The 20,875-nt window shown below is 42.3% G+C and overlaps 1 protein-coding gene across 1 annotated transcript; it reads right to left on the bottom strand.

Annotated features, from left to right (window-relative positions):
- Positions 1-254: 254 nt before the first annotated feature.
- Positions 255-10,634, bottom strand: LOC145499701 (uncharacterized). The gene has a single exon (XM_081479228.1). It carries the CDS (start codon positions 10,235-10,237, stop codon positions 7,889-7,891), a length of 2,349 nt encoding a protein of 782 aa, XP_081335354.1. The 5' UTR covers positions 10,238-10,634; the 3' UTR covers positions 255-7,888.
- Between the last annotated feature and the right edge of the window lie 10,241 nt (positions 10,635-20,875).

The raw sequence follows: 20,875 nt of genomic DNA, 5'->3' as shown, positions 1-20,875 counted from the left end.
CATGACTTTCTACCTTTGCGGACTTTGCGGGTACCTTTCGTGAAAAATTCTTACGTGCATCAGTTTCAATAAAACGTCAGCAAAACGAGGAAGCTTAAGCATGTTTCTAGAAACATTCATAGCGCGTACATGCTTGCCCAATGTTTCCCATGCAGTATTGCCACATGGGAATCGAGCACAATTTAGCCAGAATCTGAGCATGCGAGCAGTTGCGAACACGAGCAAGCGAGCTCTCATCTAATTTTGGCGAACAATTCGAGCAAAGGCCAAATTTTGCGAGCATTTTTAGATTGAATGGGACCATTCGATACCCCTATCAATCGATGGGTCTATGGATGTGAGTTCCACTCAGCTGTATTTCTTTCATAAAAGCTGAATTTGTGAGTAGTGCTCGTAAGGGCTATTGGGTGAGTTTTATGGGATGGTGCGGTATAGTTATTCTCTGCTTGGGTTATCATATTCAGGAATCTGGGGCATATCTTCCCATTGGCATCTTTTTATATCATGTTGAGTCTGATGCCTTTCCGCAAAAAAGTGCTGCAGCTGCCACTTGGGTGATCTCTTCATGTCTAGGCAGGGTTGTTAGGGACGACAGAAATGTTAGTCAGATACCGTAGACTGTTTGTGCTTTGTGACGCACTGCTATGTTAGTCTCCTGTAACACTAACTCAGAGCGCCGGTCGAGTTTACAATTTCAATTTGAACAAAAGTTCCGGTTAGTAAGTTCTTGTTTATACTTGATAAAAGTTCTGCGCGTTTTGTTGAAACACGGCGCAACATGAACTGCAACATCAACAGAGCCTCGTGGCATAATAAAAAAAAAAATAATAATAATAATAATGGAAAAAAAGAGGAGTGTTTATTGTGACAAAAACTAGAGCTAAGCTTTACAAAATGCTATAATATTTACATAATTTGATGTCTGTTAAACCTGTAAAACATGTTTCCGTATCTAATCATGATATCATGGTTACTACAACTAATACTAATACTACTATCATCATCATAACATTAATTAACATATTCCATACAAATTGGTATATACAAGGTAAAAGTAAGTAAAAGAAATAAAACTATTATGACCTATTTCAACAGTGTTTACATAATGCCTCCCTCCTGGGTTTCAACGTCAATATCAATGTTCTTAAAGTCACAAAAGGCTTTCCTTCTAGCTCTTGAACCTCTTAGGCAGATTAGTGCGGATCTTAGTAAAGCGAAGGATGTCCTTGCTCTTATCCAGGAGATTGTTTTAGCATAATGTTCTCCTTTCTTGATGGAGATCAGCTGCGCCAGTCTGGAATGGTATTGCAAGCACTCGTTTCCCATGCCGCCTGTTGACGTGAAAATAAGGGGTGTAAAAGTTCCTTGTTCGATATCCAAAACCCTCCTCGCGTAAAGGCGCTTCTTCTCGTTCTCATGATTGCGGTATATCTGTTGGAGCTCTAGGTCCCTATACGAATCAGCATTAGGGTGACAAACCCTCACGTCAAAGAATGCTGATCGTTGGTTCTCCCAGAACCCGCGCGCATGAATATCTAACCTCGCATCGCATCTGGAGCTCGATTAGAACCTCTTCCCAGCTGTTCACACTGCATGAAAGCCAAAATATTCTGGAGTATTCTAGACTCGAATATGTGATTGTGACGCAATAGAATCCTAGAGTATTCAAGCCGCACACAACACGTGACGTACACCTGGAATATTCGTGTCGAATATGGTGGAATACGCTCCGTTCATAATCGTTCCAGGATTTTCGTTAAAGTATACCACACATCTGTCGTAATCCTAGAGTATGATGGCGAATCCTTTGTAAAAAGAACCTTATAAAAGAAGGTAACAGTTCGGGTGCATAGCATTCTCCTGGAAGCAAAATTTAGACTATGAATTCAAAGTAGATGCGATCTGCGCGTGTATACTTTTATCCTGGAGTACGTGATCTTGACGCCAAAGTTATAGAATTCTAGAGTATTCATGGCGTGTACAACCGTGATGTGGACCTGGAAAATTCTTATCGAATATGGGCATACGCAGGAGCAGGATCGTGTATTCGGTCGTTGACCAGAACAATTGTACTTTTTTGGTTCATGTTGTCGGCGCAGCGCATGTGTTTTGCTTGAGTCAAGAAATTTACACGCTTTGTTGTAACTTCGAATCCCACTGATTCGGTTTTGACCGACGTTTTCGGGATAATCACTACAAAGCGATTTCTCTTTGTGTGACCCGTCTCGTCTGAAATGGTTAACACAGCTCGAAACCACAAATTGGACACTACGGGATACGTAAAGTTCCGCAAAGTTAAACTGACTAGAGACACGTAAAGCTGCGCAAAGTTTGGTTAGTAAGAGGAATCAAGTTCGTTTCGGAGAAGTTTTGGTGTATTCAGTGGAGAAAGTTCCGAGACCTTCAGACAAATATCTTTTCTCTGTGGGACGAGTTTAACTCCGGAGCCCGCAGGGCAACGAAACTCCTAAATAACGGCCCAATAGCTTCCTCAGTCGACTCCCTGCCATCATATCAACATTGCATTACGCTTGAACAAGAAATCACAAAATGTATTACGGAAAACACTTTAATCAGATTTTTTCCTCGAGGTTAATTTTGAAAAGACATTGACCTTAAATGTGTTTCGAAACGACTTGTAATGAAATGAGAGAAACGACCTACATCAGCATTCTGAGTGTCCGACCTTCAACAAGCACGGATCAGCGGTTTTCCACATTAGATACCAGGTTCTCTCGGTTCTCGCGCCATTTTTTTGGCGTCCTTTTTGAAAGGTGTGAAATGTTGAAGCTTGCAACGATCTCTTGGTCCTTTTTCACCGTTTAGAAACTCTACTTTGGCGGACAAAATTCAGTTTATCTTCACTTCTTTACTGTGCAGGATTTCAAGCAGTTTTTGGTGACATACAGCTGGTGAAAACATCGATACATACGGAGGTACGAGTCAACAACAACAGGTAAAACGTAAGCCATTGTTGTCTTCCCGGGTTGTCTTGCACGTACGAGTAAGTTAAGCTTGAGTTTCCAGGGTAAAGTTCAGTTGTAATGTTTGCTTAAGATGTATGGAATTGCCTCTGGTTGTAAATGTTTCTTTATCAAGCAGAAGTTATACATTGGAAGTAAATGTAACCTTGATTTCAAGAAGGACAGCTATGGGAATGATGGTGAATTAAACCATTAAATCAAACTACTGTGTAAAATTTACTGATTGATTTATTATGATATTTTTCTTAGTACTGCAAGCTTGATTTGAGGTTTCCCAGTGTGGATTTACACATAAACTTAACTAACCTTTCATGCGTATTGTATTTTAATCATAGGATGAAGTAAAATTGGTAATGCCTTACATGTGTGTATAATCCCTGGCCTCCTTATTTGAAGAAAAAAAGGAAAACCTGTGAGGAAGAACCCTGGTTTACAAGATACATGTATGTATTAATGACTATTTAGGGGGCCATGGAGACTTTTTAAGATTTATTTTTGTAAGAGCTTTTGAAAAATTATATTGGCAAGTACATTTTGGCATTTCACTAGTCAGTCTCTGTATATTTTATATATAAACAAGGTGATTTGCATATCTGTCTTCAGAGTGCTCAGTAGTAAACTAGAGCGTGATTATAACAGATGATGAACTGAGCAACTGTAGATCTGACTTGACATTTTATTACTATTTAGTTTCGTAGTACACAACTTGTGTGCAGCACTCATGAGATAAAATTGCCAAATGCAAATTTACATCATTACACTGATTTGAAATACACATGCAACCATTGGAAATATGATAGCTACAATAAGTGAACGCTTTTACAAAAAAAAGGAAAATTGGAAGTTATAGATAAACACTGTTACTATTGTGTAACAACAGAAGCTTTAAAAGTTAAAATTTAGCATTTTTCCTGAAGAATTTGTTTGCATGTCTACATGAAGTTATCAGTTCATTCCATTTATTCAGAGAGGCTAGCTCAGGTTTACAAAGGTACTTCTCCCAGAGGCATAGGTTACATTGATTTGAAGTGGGGTTATATGGGGCAGCTTGCTTTAAAATCTTTCAAGTGACTTTGAACTTTGATTTATTGTTAAAGTCACTTGGAGGCCGCCCCATGTAACCCGTAACCCAACTACAAATCAATGTAACCTACGCCTCTGGGAGAAGTACTTTATTATTTGTAAACCTGAGTTAGCCTCTCTGAACAAACAGAATGAACTGATTAGATAACTTCATGTAGACATGCAAACAAATTCCTCCTGAAAAATGTCAAATGTTAAATTTTAAATTTTAAATCTTCTCTTGTATTTCAATAATAACAGAGTTTATTCCTAATTTCCAACTTTCCTTTGTTTTGTAAAAGCATTCGCTTATTGTAGCTATCACATTTCCAATGGTCGCTTGTGTATTTCAAATCAGTGTAATGATGTAAATTCCCATTTGGCAATTTTAGCCGATGAGTACTGCACACAAGTTGTGTAGTACGAAACTAAATAGTAATAAAATGTCAAGTCAAATCTACATTTGATTAGTTCGTCATCTGTTATTTTATATATACATTACATTAAGGTACATGTAAACCCTTTTTCATTGATGACCACTACAAATTTCAAGACAATTTGTTATAGTAATGTCAAACTACAGTGAAACTTTCATATAATGAAGTGCCAAGGAATTGGCAAAGTATGTTCACTATAACAGGGTTTTGTATCAAGGTTCTTTTCCCTATAGTCTACTATTACTGGGGCCATGAAAATCATTCGTTATACTGAGGACCTCGTTATATAGAGGCTCATTAAATCGAGGTTCCACTGTACTAACCATATTCCTTCCAAAGGTAAATATTGAAAATTGAGTTTTATTACTCATTTAGGTTATTAGCCTAAGGAGGAATTTGTTTGCATGTCTACATGAAGTTATCTAATCAGTTCATTCTGTTTGTTCAGAGTGACTATTAGCCATTCATTTCAGGTTAAGAGCTGAAAATTCAGAACAATATTGAATTTGATACTCAAATTTTGATTGGATTAATTAATGCATAAAAAGTTTGCACCATATCTAGCAAAAAATGAAAGGCTTCTAGAGCTTGCCTACCTTTGTCAGTGCAAAATGAAACATAATCTGTAACCTTGAACATTGTTGCTTGAATTGTTTTAATGTGTTTAAGCCCACAAACTCTGGCCCTCACATCCTTTCATACTTTGTTTGCACTGTAAACTTGATTAATGTGCAACACAACTCTCTCTTCTCTCAAAGACATCTTAAGTATGTTTTTGCATGCACTAGAAACCCAGGTGCTTACAGTGTAGCTTTCCAAATGTGACTGTAAAACTTTTTGGTCATCAATCCTGTCAACACTTAGTGTTGATCTCAGGTCTTGGTTTGAATTTTCAGCTCTTTGTCTTGAGGTTACCCTATATCTTTGCACCCACACCATTTAGCATGTCTAATTAAAGCCAATAAAGCTGGCTATCAATCTACACGTACATGTATACCAAGAATTTAGAAATAAAATGCATTGTCAAATTTTTCAGGGTTTCTCTATGCGAGCATCCAAATCACTTAAATTTGAAAGCTAAGTCAAAGTGAGTCTGCCTCAAATTTTGGACAGTAGCTAGTTTATCATCCACGTCTGTTAATTTTTATTTTGAAATATTTTTTCTCTGAGAGTGATTTTTGAATGATCACTCCACCATTCTTTAATCCTGTTTTGGAAATGTTCTGTAACTTTTTACTGCAATTGAATATGGCAACACACAGGCAATTTTTTTAGTGTTTTGCATCCAGAAACTGAGAAACAAATTAAATTAACAAGAAACAAAGTTCACTTTGACTTGTATATGTAGCTTTCAAAATGTGATAATAATAATAATGATTTGGACGCCAACACTTAAATGTCTAGAAAAATTTGGCAATTCATTTTATTTGAAAGTCCTTGGTATAGTTTGATGGCCAGCTCTATAAGTTTTAATTTGATATGGGGTTTACATACAATGTCTACAGATAAAATCGGATGCACTACATCCCTTTTGTGTGAGACACCTCTAAAGGTATATGGTAATGTTAAGAGGGTTCCAATTGTTGAACCAAATAATAATGATGTTAGAGTGGTTTTCAATTGAGTGTCGTAAAACCAAAACCAAAACCAAAACCAATTACTTACCAATTAGACTTCTCAGCTAATCTCGAACTGTAGTAAAACCAAAACCAAAACCAAAGTAATTGTCTAATTACTCTCGACACTCAACTGAAAACCGCTCTAAATATGCAAAGCAGCATCTAGTTCTAAAGTTTGCATACAAAATGTAAGTGTTCTTTTAGACTGCTTCTCAGATGGTTCCGAACTTCTGCTTTTTCATAATATAGCAGCATCTAGTTAGAAAGTTGCATGCAAAATGTTATAGAAGTGGTTTTTTAGACTTTGCTTCTCAAATGCTTCATTATGCCTTTTCATAACACAGCAGCATCTAGTTATAAAGTTTGCAAAAACAAATGTTATAGTGTTTTTTAAAGACTTTGCTTCTCAGATGGTTATGCTTTTTCATAACAAAGCAGCATCTAGATATAAAGTAAATGCATACAAAATGTTATAGTATTTTTTTAGGTTTTGCTTCTCAGATGGTTCCTTATACTTTTTCATAACATAGGGTCTTGGCAATGTAAATTCTTCCATAGTTTGATGAAAATAAACATACACGAACAAGTAACATAAGTTTTATTATTTCAGTATTAATAAAGTATTATTTGAAATGAAATGAAGATGTCATAACGGCAGTTGTTTACTTTTTGTTGGGATAACATCCATATTGTCCTGGTAATTTTCTTTCTTTTGGGTGGGTTTTGTTAGGAATCCAAAGGAATTTAAAAGTGTGTTACATCGGCAGTTTGAACACAGTTTGGGGGATATACAAGCTTTGGTATGGGTCCTCAGTTGGCGTCAGTATTCAATCACGAATACGTTTCATACTTTACATGAGTCTCGTGTTCCAGTCGAACAGGAGACATGAATTGAAGTGTGTCGTTTAGAATACCTTAAAACCTCACGTATGCCTCAGTATTCGAACATGAACACGTTTCATACTTCGCATGAGTCTCATGTTCCAGTCGAACACCACAGAACACTTGAAGTGTGTCGTGGAGAATACCTTAAAACCTCACGTATGCCTCAGTATTCAAATATGAACGCGTTTCATACTTCGCATGAGTCTCGTGTTCCAGTCGAACACCACAGAACACTTGAAGTGTGTCGTTTAGAATACCTTAAAACCTCACGTATGCCTCAGTATTCAAACATGAACACGTTTCATACTTCGCACGAGTCTCATGTTACAGTCGAACACCACAGAACACTTGAAGTGTATCGTTTAGAATACCTTAAAACCTCACGTATGCTTCAGTATTTAAACATGAACACATTTCATACTTCGCATGAGTCTCGTGTTCCAGTCGGACGCTTCGGAACACTAGCTAGCGTGTTGTCTGAATGAACTACGCGGTAGCGTATATTACCTGCATAAAACCCGTTCTTGACGACACAATACATCTTTGGCTGTGAAAAATGTGACACAACTTTCGTATTCATAGCGTGCGATTCTCGAAAATTAGAGCATACTTGACGTATTCATTAGTATTCGAAGACGTTCACGTCAGAAGTGGCGTCGTGCATCGCGTTTTCCAGTCGCAAACTCTCGAACAACTGAGAGTATTCGAAAATGTTCGAGTCATAAATGATCGCTATATCTTCGAAGAACATCTAATGCAACATTAATCTACCAAAACGTGGCCCGTATGATTTATCGAACACTTCGAGTCATTCACGAGTATTAAATTTGAATACGGAAAAACAGGCCGGATTCCTCTAGAATATTCCAGGCGTATTTCGAGTCAGCCGTAATCGAATACGTCAGAACATTGCGGCATACGCGGCGTGAGCCGATCCGTATTCGAGCGAATTCGGACCCGAATATTTGGCTTTTCGCGCAATGTCACCCGAGATGTCTTGCAGGACAGGCTCAATCTCAACATCGGTACAAACCATATTCAGGAGTTCGGCTTCTAAGTCCCTCAGCTCATTGTGACGTTGGGTAACGAACCCACCTTTCTTGCATATCATTGCGCGATCCACTGTAAAAGCATCACCGCATACACAGGTGGAGGGGATATCATCAACCGGCCAATCGTAGCGCAGTTTGATTGCATCGCGGAACTCTCTCTTATTTAGATTGAAACCCATTTCACGAAGGGGGAGTACCGTCAGCCAAACAGATGACCCTTTTTCCGCAGCAAGGTCAAGTGCCCGTTGGACTTTCTGTGGGGCTACCCCTCTGATATGCTCTGCCCTGTCTTGGAGCACCGTTGCTCTCTCACTCCTCATTGCCTGTTGTAGTGGCTTGACCAAAGAATCATCCGGCATCTGATGGGATTGGGCCACGATCTGTTGGACCAGCGGGAAGGTAACTTTGACGGAGGAGGATTGCTCAAGATTTGCGTCAAGACACGGGTTTGTCATGCCAAGCCCCCCTAGACGGACTGGCAGTGCTAGAATTAAACTAAACAATAATTCTTGAATATCAGGCAAAGTTCTCAAAAAATAGGTCCATCGGTGCTTGAGGCCAAAGGTGTAAGCAGCATAACACGCTTGAGGCTGAGAAAGAGCAAACTCTGCCAGCTTGGTAATCTCGCTGACCCAGTTGGTCACCTTCTCGCTAACGTATTCCTCTAGATATTCCCGTGAACATATCACCGCACCCAGATGTTTTTGTCCCTCTACCGTCACATTGACAGCCGTGTCCTTGAACACTTCTTTCACGCTTGCCTCTTTACCTGGCTTTGAGATAATCCAACATTTCTTGGGGTTGGGAAAATAGCCAAAGACTGGGCCAAGGCTGTTGAGGACATCCCACCATTTCTTGATTTCCAGTACAGAGCCAGCTCCACAGGCATCGTCAGCAAACCAGCACTGTTTAGTAATGGACGCCGCCTGCAGGCTTGTGATCAGCGGCTGCACACTTAAGGCGTAGAGGGCCATAGCAAGTGGGTCACCCTGTGTTGTTTCTTCAGCTGACATGATCTCTTTGCCGCCGGTAATAAACAGGCGTGCCGACTTCCTGTAAGTATTGATGGCATATGCTGCAATTACAGGGCAGAGAACCCGGATATTATGCAGTGAAGTTGCTCTGTTAAGTGCATTGAATGCATTAGAAGCATCGATGAGCAGTACCGCGTCCGTGTCATCTGCTTCAAATATGGCATGCATAGCATGTATAGCAGCCTTGCTGCCGGACCTTTGACCTGCGCATAGCTGGAGTGAACCACTCGCCTCAACCACGTCTCCCTTAGAAACGTTCATTACACACTTTCCAATAATCCTTCGTATCACCTCGCCGACCCCTATAGGCCTCACTGCACCTTCACCTTTATCCAGGGGAATCAATCGGCTTGCCACTAGTGGCTCTATGGTTGCAGGGTCGATATAAGTTGTACGTAGAGTCCTTGTCATTGTGGCTATCGCCTCGCATAATTTTGTAGACGACTGTTTAAAGGATTTGCAAGCCATCATTCTTCTAAAACCATTAGCGTCAACACCGCATGGTCCCCCTGATCCCTTTGTTCTTGACGCAGCCTCCCTTATCACCTCACCATTTATCTCTGAGTACACCGATTCAGGGACATCATCATTAATCGGCCCGAAGAGAAGTGAGCCCAACGTTGTTGGTTGTGGGTTTGGATGTTTCTCTTTCAACTGGGCCATGACGTCATCTGTTAGCTCCAGCACGCCCCCTGTTGATGTTTCGCTAAGGGAACGCAGCGCTGAATTGATTTGTCCTTCGAGCACAAGCTTAGCAAATATCTTGGACTTTTCCGGTTGATCAAATGTCTTAAGCTTTCCAGTACGCCCCTGAAGCATTCTACCTTCGCGTAGCAACTTGCTGATTTCCCCTTCCTTCCAGAGCGCAAGGCGCTTAGATAAGAAATCCTGATGGTCTTTTGCCTTAGATTTCGGGCTTGGCTTTTGAAGTGCAACAGCCAAAAGGACAAAGGCTGCTTTCAAGGACATGTGCTGTTGATCAGAGTTGCTATTCCAGTCATTAATGTGCGATGTAACCTGATCAATAAATTCTTTTCCGGTTTTACCATATGGCACCAGAAAAACATTCTTTCTCCATGTAACAATCTCATTGTAAGCATCTGTTATAATGGAGGTTGGTATAACAGTGAGACTGCCATCACTTCGTGTGCCCCAAGTGATCATTGATGGCTTATCAACAACATTGTGCTCTGGCAGACACCCCAGTACACTCACATTGTCTAGATCGTTCTGCTCTATCTACTTCATTAACTCTGCGCCTCCTGGAATTTCCGTACTGGTACTGGTCATATTCAAATCGCTCGCTATTTCTTGTGAATTAGCATATCGTGATTCATCACTTCCAGCATCTTGAAAATCCAAAGTAAATAAATCTGCGCTGTCTGAATGATCAATATTAGAAGCAGACCGAGTTCCAACGCCAAACATAGATTCATCAATTCCTGACATCGCCCTCGAGTCGCCCGAGGTGTTGTCCACTGACCTTTCTTGAATTTTTTCAAGTCTTGATGCTTGGTCCCGCAAATTTTGAGGTTTTAGTCCAAGGTCTCCATATCCTTTAGCGTCCCATAGGTTTTTCATAATCTCTATGTATCCCTTTTTCCTTCCAATCCCATTAACTGGGGCTCCGCTGGATGTTATAATAATAATAATGATAATAATAATAATAATAATAATAATAACAATAATAATAATAATAATGATAATGGTATATAATTATAATAAATAATGATAATAATAATATTAAAAGAGATTTATTTAGCTCCAGTATCGCCAGTATGTTCAAAGGCGCCTTACAATATCAGCGAAAATCTAAAACTAAACTAAAAATTAAAAACATTAATTAGTTTGAAATAAATCGCAAAAAGGCGTTTTTTAAAAGCAACGTTTTGAGTTTTTTAAGACGAACTATTTCTTATTTTAAATGGTAGAGCATTCCATAGCGTAGGTGCTGCCACGTAGAAGGATCTTAAGCCATATGTTTTCCAGTTGTAAGAGGGAGCCGGGGTCGGGGGAGAACACTCTGCGACGCCTGACACTTTTTGTGTATCTATTGTAGATCATCCAATGAAAAACAACGTCACATCAGGTAAAATGCGGGCTGAGGGGCAAAATCAAATTTGAATATGGCATAATCCTTCTCTTAGTAAGTAAAATGGCAATATTTCGCAATCGGCCGAATATTTTTAACGTTTTATTTGACCACGATAAACAAAATTCTGGCTTCTTCCTCGTCATGCATATCAGTTTGTTTGAAGAACAGGGTAATTATGTATTCAAAAACACGTTGTGTTGAAGGCTAGGCGTGTTTTGATGCCGTCATTTCTTTGTCGCGGAATTCCACAGAAGTCATCGTTTGCGTGGAAATAATGAGTTTAAGGTAAGTTGCACTCAGTTCAAATATCTTATTCCCTTAGGTAGGCATTACACTGGGGGAAACTATTTAACAAAAGAGCATTTTTTCGAATTTACGTTGCCAAACACTCGAGAGTACTTGAGAGCTGTAAATCGTATCGCTTCAAGAATAGACACACGTACAAAACGGGCTTTGCGGAACACTACACAAATTCATGTTTTTGAAGGTGGAAAAAATGGGGGTACCAATCACGCATTACGCTGAATGTTTCTATTAAATCACGCATAACGGAAATTTTTTCCAACCAATCACGCGTCACGTAAAAAGAAGTAAGTACATCGCCAATGTAGGCTGTGTGTAGGTATATGTGGGGAATTAATGAGATGTAAACTGTGTAGGTATATTTGGGGGATTAATGAGATGTATGGTGTGTAGGTATATGTGGGGGATTAATGAGATGTATGGTGTGTAGGTATATGTGGGGGATTAATGAGATGTAGACTGTGTAGGTAAATTTGAGGCATTAAAGAGATGTAAGCAGTGTAGGTATATGTGGGGGACTAATGAGATATAAGCTGTGTAGGTATATGTGGAAGATTATTAAAATGTAAGACTTGTAGGTATATGCAGTGGATTGATGAGACGTAGGCAGTGTAGGTGTACTAGGGGATTAATGAGATGTAAGCAGTGTAGGTATATGTAGGGGACTAATGAGATGTAAGCTGTGTAGGTATATGAGGAAGATTATTCAGATGTAATATGAGTAGGTATATGTAGGGGATTGATGAGATGTAGGCTGTGTAGGTATATGTGCAAGATTATTGAGATGTAAGATGTGTAGGTATATGTGGGGGATTAATGAAATGTAGGCTGTGTAGGTGTATGTAGGGGATTGATGACATGTAGGCTGTGTAGGTTTATGCAGGGGATTAATGAGATGTAGGCTGTGTAGGTATATGTGAGGAATTAATGAGATGTAGGTAGTTTAGGTATATGCAGGGGATTAATGACATGTAGGATATGTAGGGGATTAATGAAATAAAGGTTGCGTAAGTATATGTGGGGCATTAATGAGATGTAGGCTGTGTAGGTATATGTGGGGGATTAATGAGATGTAGGCTGTGTAGATATATGTGGGGGATTAATGAGATGCAGTCTGTGTAGGTATATGTGGGGGATTAATGAGATGTAGGCTTTGTAGATATATGTGGGGGATTAATGAGATGTAGGCTGTGTAGATATATGTGGGGGATTAATGAGATGCAGTCTGTGTAGGTATATGTGGGGGATTAATGAGATGTAGGCTTTGTAGATATATGTGGGGGATTAATGAGATGTAGGCTGTGTAGGTATATGTGGGGGATTAATGAGATGTAGGCTGTGTAGGTATATGTGGGGGATTAATGAGATGTAGGCTGTGTAGGTATATGTGGGGGATTAATGAGATGCAGTCTGTATAGGTATATGTGGGGGATTAATGAGATGTAGGCTGTGTAGGTATATGTGGGGGATTAATGAGATGCAGTCTGTGTAGGTATATGTGGAGGATTAATGAGATGCAGTCTGTATAGGTATATGTGGGGGATTAATGAGATGCAGTCTGTGTAGGTATATGTGGGGGATTAATGAGATGTAGGCTGTGTAGGTATATGTGGGAGATTAATGAGATGCAGTCTGTACAGGTATATGTGGGGGATTAATGAGATGTAGGCTGTGTAGGTATATGTGGGGCATTAATGAGATGCAGTCTGTGTAGGTATATGTGGGGGATTAATGAGATGCAGTCTGTATAGGTATATGTGGGGGATTAATGAGATGCAGTCTGTGTAGGTATATGTGGGGGATTAATGAGATGTAGGCTGTGTAGGTATACGTGAGTGATTGATGAGATGTAGGCAGTGTAGGTATATGCGAGAGATTAATGAAATGTATGGTGTGTAGGTATATGTTGGGGATTAATGAGATGTAGGCTGTGTAGGTATATGTGAGGGATTAATGAGATGTAGGCTGCGTAGGTAAATTTGACGGACTAATGAAATGTAGGCAGTGTAGGTATATGTGGAGGGTTAATGAGATGTAGGCCTTGTGGGTAGTAGTATAGGACGCTTGTGTGGGCCGTAGCCAATCAGAAGGCCGTGCATATCATTAAAAAAGGCTCTCGACCAATCAGAGGGCCGGATTTGCTCATTAATATATTCATGAGTTAGGGGGTTATCAAAATATGCGTCTGCAGTGACGTCACAGGTCAGCAGTCTTTTGCATCCCAGGTCACGCGCGTGCCCAAATAAGGCGATAGACAGGAAATGAGTTTTCAAAGATGATTTTTTATTGATTTTACAGGAAGTAAAAAAATTACAATGGTGTGTATCCGTATGGAAACGACATGAAAGTGTTCGTGTCTACGACGCGTTTGTCGAAGACGAGTCCGTAGTGTTTGGTGCGTGTGATGACCTTGAGATGTTTGGTGGCTGGGTTTCTGTAGAAGAAGTTGGGGTTAACGACGGGGATGTTGCGTCGTCCACCGTCCTCGAGAGGTTGTGTGAGTTCGTCGAGTAGATTTTGTTCCATGACGTCGTAATTGAGTTGTTGGGCTCCTCGTACATTGAGGGAGAAGCCTCGGACTTTGCAGCAGACTTTGCCTTGGTGGGTTTTGTACCCGTAATTCTTGGGTCCAGCGGAGGTGAAAGTGGTAATGAAGTCGCCGTCGTCGAGCTCGTTGGTCATCTCTCCGAGGTAATCGCCTAGCGGGACATCGGCTTGACCTGGTTTGTGCGAGTAGATGACGGAATCGGTGTCAAAGTAGAGGACTTGTTGTTTTAATTGTTCCAGGTAGCTGTATAATTTGAGTCGAGCCCAACAGGTGGTGAAAGCGGCGACGAAGATGTTGATTCGTCCGTTGTCGGGTTGATTGTCTTTGAGTTCGGTGTAGACGACCTCTAGGGCTTCGTCGTGGGCGATTCTGACTTGTTTTATGTCGTTGAAGTGATTGGAAACGAGTTCGAAGAGTTGTGCTGCAGTGTAGACGACTTCGGTGGTGGGTTTGGGTAGGTTTTCGCCGAACTTGCCCCAGAAAGAGTTGAGCATGAGTTTGGCGGTGGCTTTGCGTCCGGGGTTTTTTTGGATCATGGCCGGATCGAGAGCGATGCCTTCTTTCTGGTGGTATTGTTGCACGTACTGTGTCTTGTCTTGGGGGGTGTGACACCAGTGGGGGTAGCCGGCGGATTCCTGTTTGATTTTTAGCCAGGTGTTCACGTAATCGGCGAAGAGTCCTGTACGACGTTGTCTTTCCGGGAAATGGTGGACTTCGTGGATCTTGATGAGCGTGTATCCCATGGCAACGGCTTTCTCGATTTCGGGGGTGCACCAGGTCCCTCGTAGCGTGCGTTGCTCGGTCGTGTGAGAGCATCGATGTGATTTCTCAAGGAGGGGTTTGTTCATTTCGTGTTCCACGCACGATCGGCAGAGTGGGAAGGTGAGTTTACCCCTGTGCCGAAAAGGTAGAACGGGATGGTAAAGTTCGTGAGGTGGTAGTATGTCCACTTTGGCCATACCGAAGTAGTGATGGATGTCTTGGTCGTCGGGGTTGACGATGACTTGTGGGTGTCCTATGGGGTATTTGCTTCCCTTGTTGACCCAGGGGTAGAGCGACGTCACGTCGATGTACTTGATTTTCTCTCCTTGAGCCACGTCGGCCACGTGATGTAGTTTGACGGCGTTCGTGCGTCCTCCGAAGAAAGCTTCTCTGGGTTCGAGCGGTTTGACGATTTCGAACGTGTCTAGGAACCGACGTAGATCAGGGTCGGTTTTGACTTCTAGGGCCCAGTCGCATTCCCACTTGACGCAGAGCTGGTAACCTTGGCGACTGAGAAGGTTGTGTTTGCGGAGTGTGGCCTCGTAGACTTCCTGCATGGTGCGATCGGCGTGACAGATGGGATATCGGTCTCGATGGGTCGGGAAACAGCGAGGACACCCGTGCCATAGACATCCGTGGAATTCGTAGACGGTTCGAGTGGTCGGATCGTATCCGTCCACGAGCTGATTGGCTAGTCGTACTTCACCTCCGTTTCGTACCGTGAGGATACGATCACCTTGACCCGTGCGTTGCAACGAGTGTTCTTGCCAGGCTAGCCATTTCAGGGCTTCGACGGACTGATTGGATCGGGCGCCGTGCCATCCTCGCGGGGGTCTGGAGGCAATGGTGTTGGGCGGGACGAGTTTCTTGCGCCAGAATCGGTTGCAGGCGGAGGCGATGGTGATGCATTTCTCCATGGGGTCAAAGTCGGCTTTTTGTTTGAATTCTTGCCGGAACTTTTGACAGCCTGCTTTGAGGAGTTTGACGTCCGACTCGCAGTAGGCTTCCATTTCTTCCCTTAGTACGAAATGGTAGTCGTTGTCGACTTTCTCTTGGTACCACTGTTCGAACTCGGCTTTCTTTTTGGCGGACATGCCGTCGGGATCGTACATGTCTCGCGGTGGCATGGGACCTTCGTACTCTTGATTTTCTAGAGTGTTGAATTTGTGCGGGAAGAATCCTTTACGCAGTTCTGTGATTCCGAAGGTGGCGGGAAAGTTGGCCAGCGGGAACGGGAGAAAGCAGAGGGAATCTTTGAAAGTCAATCTGTCGGATTTTAGGGACAGTATCTTGGTGCCGACGGTGATTGGGTCGGTGACTTCTCGATGGGTGGCGTAACAGTGTTGCAGGATGAACATCCCGTCGTAGCCTTTGAGATTGTGAAAGAGGACGATGACGTTCCGTTCGCCATTGTCCTGGTCGACGGCGAGGGATTCGAGGTGTTCGAACATGTCGGCGGTGCAGTTGGGGCCGTAGAAGGAGTAGCATATCTCATTTTCGTCGTCTTCCAGGCAGAGTAGAATGGGTGTCTGATTCCCTTCGGCGTCGGTGATGGCTTCGTAGTCACAGTACACTTGAAGGGGCGGATCTCTGTCTACCAAGACTCGCGTGTCTGGATCGTCGGGTCCGGGTTCTTCGAAGGGTCGCCCGTTGACTTTGTCGCGCGACACGTGTATCTTTTTGGGCTCGTCTTCGTCTTCGGGGAGGCGTTGGATGTAACAACGGTGCGTCTCCAGATAGACTTGTTTTTCACAGATGTTGCATTCGCCCCATCCGCACTTGTGACCACGGGGACGCCCTCCTCGCTTGTTCTTGCGTTTAAGCTCGTAGACGTGACAACACTTCTCACACTTTTTGTGAGTGTTGCAGATGGAGTGTTTGCTGTGACTCTGGACTTGCGAGTGAGCGTCGTAGCATCGGTCTCCGAAGAATTGTCTGTGACACGATTGGCAGATCTTGGCGGGTTCGGGAAACTTGCCTGGCGCTAGGGGTCGTTTTTTCTCGATGAAATCGGGGCAGTCTTTTCGTTTGCAGGCGGTGCACCATTGACCGAGGCAGGGATGATGACGAAAGTCGTCGTGATCGTAGCCTCGATTGCATTCGTCGCAGAAGTAGGATTTGCCGAGGAATCCCTTAAACGAATTACATCCGTCGTAGTGATCGCCTTCTTTGATGAGACGAATGATCTTATCCGAGGGTTCGGGTCCCGCGTAGATGATCATGTGGGGTGGGTCGATGGACATGACTTTGAGCTGGTAACCAGGTAACGCTTTTTGAAATTGTTGCAGTTCGGGAATGCCGCAAGGTCCTTCGGGAACGTTGGCTCGACGGTGGAGGTCTTTGGCCAATCGCTCTTGGACGGGTCGCCCCTGTTTGAGATTGTGGTAATCTTGGTCACGCGAATTCTCGTTCGCGTCTACCCAGGCTTTCATGGTGACAATGGCTCGGGCGCAGCAGAGAGTGTCTTTGTTTCGGATGGTCACGCGCGACCGTTTGACGATTCCCCGCACGGCGGCGCAACTCGGCCTGTATCGTTTTCCGTTCCCGCTGCCACGACCCGGGGTACGTATGAAAGTGGTTTCCATGGTAAACGTGTCGTCGGGGGTGAATTCTTCGTTGGAGTTGAGTTTGGCCGCGAGAGACTGGAGATAAGTGGTTAGTCTTTCACTCCCTTCTTCGAATTCTCGCACGGTGAAGGTGGTGGACTGAAAGGCGTGCGTGAAGGCACGGGACTGCATGGTGAAATGGACCGTGGAGTTGGGTGTCAGGGTAGGATCCTGAGCGATTTGTTGCTCGATGGATCGTTGAAGGGCCCGAGTCAATTCTTGACCTAGATTCTCCTCGCGAGTCACGTCTCTGTGTTGTCTGAGCGTGGCTTCGAATCGTTGTTTGTTGAGGACGTTTCTCCAGTTACGTCGAGCGCCTATGGGTCTTAATTCGAATTCTAGAGGTGGTCTTGCACCACCTCCGGTTTGGAGCATCGCTCGGTCGTCATTGTCGTCGTCGAAGGGGAAGGCTTCGTCGTAGGTCCGTCTGTTCTGTAAAAAGACAACAAACACAACGTTTTTTAATTAGGTAGTTTTTATTGTCGGGTCTCCGAAAAGAAGCGGACAACTTCGCGGGTTGATTTTTTTAAGTTGTCTAATGCGTTCCTGAAACTACTTCCTAGATAGAAACTCCTTTTCTCGCCACGCTTGTTGGTACAATGTCCATATATTTCATAATCCGCCATACAATGTCCATGTATTACATAATCCACGTCCCAATATCCATATAATCCAGGATCCACGCGACAATTACAGAAGTTTGTGCAGCTTTTAGACGGTCGTAGTTCTATGTGCCCGTAAAACCATTGTCTTTTCAGTTGGTTATATTTCGAGATTTCTCTGTGAAGGTTTCTCATTTGATAATTTTTCCTTCTATCGCGTATGTGTTGCCAAGTTGCTAAGTCAAGTACGTAACACTTTAGTTCTTCCGGTAGCCAATCCCAGTAACTCTATGAAAAAGATTAGGGTTAGAGTTCTAAAGATGACTTTCTTACATAGGGTACACGTCATACTCACTGCTTCATATTGATCCATAAGTTGGTTCATCTCTTCATCGGTCACTGATTCATGTTGATCCATCTGTTGGTTCATCTCCTCGTCGGTCAGCTCCTGTGCCATGGTTTCTTCTTTCCAGCGCTCGATACAAGTTCAAAACTCAGAGTGACTCGAACGGTTCGACTCGATTTTTTTTATACACACGGTATAATGGTGTCCAGTCTCCGACCGAGTGTGGGGTATATCCACCTATCCCCTGGGTCGGTGGTAACACGTGACTTGGTCTCGATTTCATGCATTGGCTAGTGCCCTATTTGGACATGCACGTGATTACACCTTATCTACGCATGCGCGAAAATGCGTGACGTCATACCCATGGGCGCCGCCATCTTGAAAGCAAAGCGGCCATCTTGGATTTTACAATTTAAAAGAATGTATGGGAAAAAGTGGGTCACGTGGTATTTTTTTTTTTTTTTTTGCGAGATTTTTTTTTTAAAGTGTAATCACTGCATGCAGGATTAGAACCTGCGCAGGATAACATTCCCACTGGATTTGCAGCCCAGCGCCTTAAACCACTCGGCCACCATAGCTTGCTTAATCTTTTGAAAGAAATATTGTAGTATTAATGCAAATTTTGATGGCTTACCCCCTGGGTTTTTTTTTTTTTGCGAGATTTTTTTTTTTTTTTTTTTTTTTTTTTTTTTTTGCGAGATTTTTTTTTTTTTTTTTGTTTTTTGCGAGATTTTTTTTTTTTTTTTTTTTTTTTTTTTTTTTTTGCGAGATTTTTTTTTTTTTTTTTTGCGAGATTTTTTTTTTTGCGAGATTTTTTTTTGCGAGATTTTTTTTTTGCGAGATTTTTTTTTTGCGAGATTTTTTTTTTGCGAGATTTTTTTTTTTTTTTTTTTTTTTTTTTTGCGAGATTTTTTTTTTTTTTTTTTTTTGCGAGATTTTTTTTTTTTTTTTTTGCGAGATTTTTTTTTTTTTTTTTTTTTGCGAGATTTTTTTGCGTGATTTTTTTTTTGCGAGATTTTTTTTTTTTGTGAAGTTTAATTTATTTAAATTGTTTAAAAATTACTATTAGCTTCCATGAAGGAAAACTTTTTTTTTTCTAGAGAGTATTTTTTATGCTCTTTTAAATGAGATATAGTAGATATAGTAGATATAGTAGATATAGAGATATAGAGATATAGAGATATATAGAGATATAGAGATATAGAGAGATATAGTAGATAGATAGAGCACGATTATTCTCCACGCCCATTTTAGAACTTGTATGAGCGTCCATTACGGAAGACCATGCCTGCCCGCTCCGCTGAAGCATTGAAACGACAGAGAGTGAGAAGAAGAGAGTTCGTGCGAGAGTGGAAGAAAAGAAATCCGGAGAAAGTTCGCGAGCAGAAAAGACGGTATCGTGCACGGTACAAGATGCGTGACATGGTGCGCGACGCGTTGAATCGTTATAGGGAACGCAAACGTCGCTCCCGTTTACCTGCAACACGACAGTGGGAAGAGCATGATTACGATCCGGATGAAATTCTTCGGGGTTTGTTGGGAGTTCGGGTTGAGCTGAGGGATTTCAGGGGAACACTACCACCAACCAACACCACGACCACCGCCGCTAAGAGCACTACCACTGCAACACGACAGTGGGAAGAGCATGATTACGATCCGGATGAAATTCTTCGGGGTTTGTTTGGAGGTCGGGTTGAGCTGAGGGATTTCAGGGGAACACTACCATCAACCAACACCAGTACCACCATTACCACTGCAACACTACCACTAACCAACACTAGTACCACCATTACCACTGCAGCACCACTGGCATTACCCCCACCGCAACGCCGTGGGAGGGTGGTGTCTTATTTCCCCCACAGCCGCTAAGAGCACGACCACCGCCGCTAAGAGCACGACCACCAATACCACTGCAGCACCACAGGCATTACCCCCACCGCAATGCCGTGGGAGGCGGTTGTCTTATTCCTCCTCCTCTGACTCTGACTCTGAGCCTGATGAAGGGTTGGTAGCAGAGTTAGAACGCATGTTAGCGGAACCCAAGGATCCTGTAAAACGGAGACTTTCGGAAATCAGGAAAAACAGGAGAGTCGCAGAAGAAAACCGAGTGAAACGAGTACGAAAAGAACAAGAAATGGAAAAGATGATCGTGGAAATAGCTAGTGAGCTTGACGAGATGTCATCCATGCTTCATAACATGGGACGCTGGTTCGCGCAGTTTGAACGCGAGGATACAGTAGAACAGAACCGTTGCCATTTCTCAGTCACCGTCGAACTTATGGATCAATTGGAACATTATTTATTTTCGTCTTAAAGAAAAAAGAGACTCTTTTTTTGAAAAACAACAAAGCGTGTGTAACTTTAATTACAACAACAATAAAAGGTTTTACAATTTCCAACGTTTCTTGGTTTGCATGATTTTCTTAACAATGCGTTCTGTCATGGTTTTACGTCCGGGTAATTTGTCGATGGCCTGGATCATCTTGGTGTCGGCGTTCCATTTGTCCTGTAAGTTCTTGGCCCTGGAATAGTCAATGTCG

This window comes from Orbicella franksi, chromosome 10, assembly GCF_964199315.1.
Source record: "Orbicella franksi chromosome 10, jaOrbFran1.1, whole genome shotgun sequence".
NCBI lineage: Eukaryota > Metazoa > Cnidaria > Anthozoa > Scleractinia > Merulinidae > Orbicella > Orbicella franksi.
The sequence above is the reverse complement of the archived record's forward strand: the minus strand, read 5'-3'. Positions and strand labels throughout refer to the sequence as shown.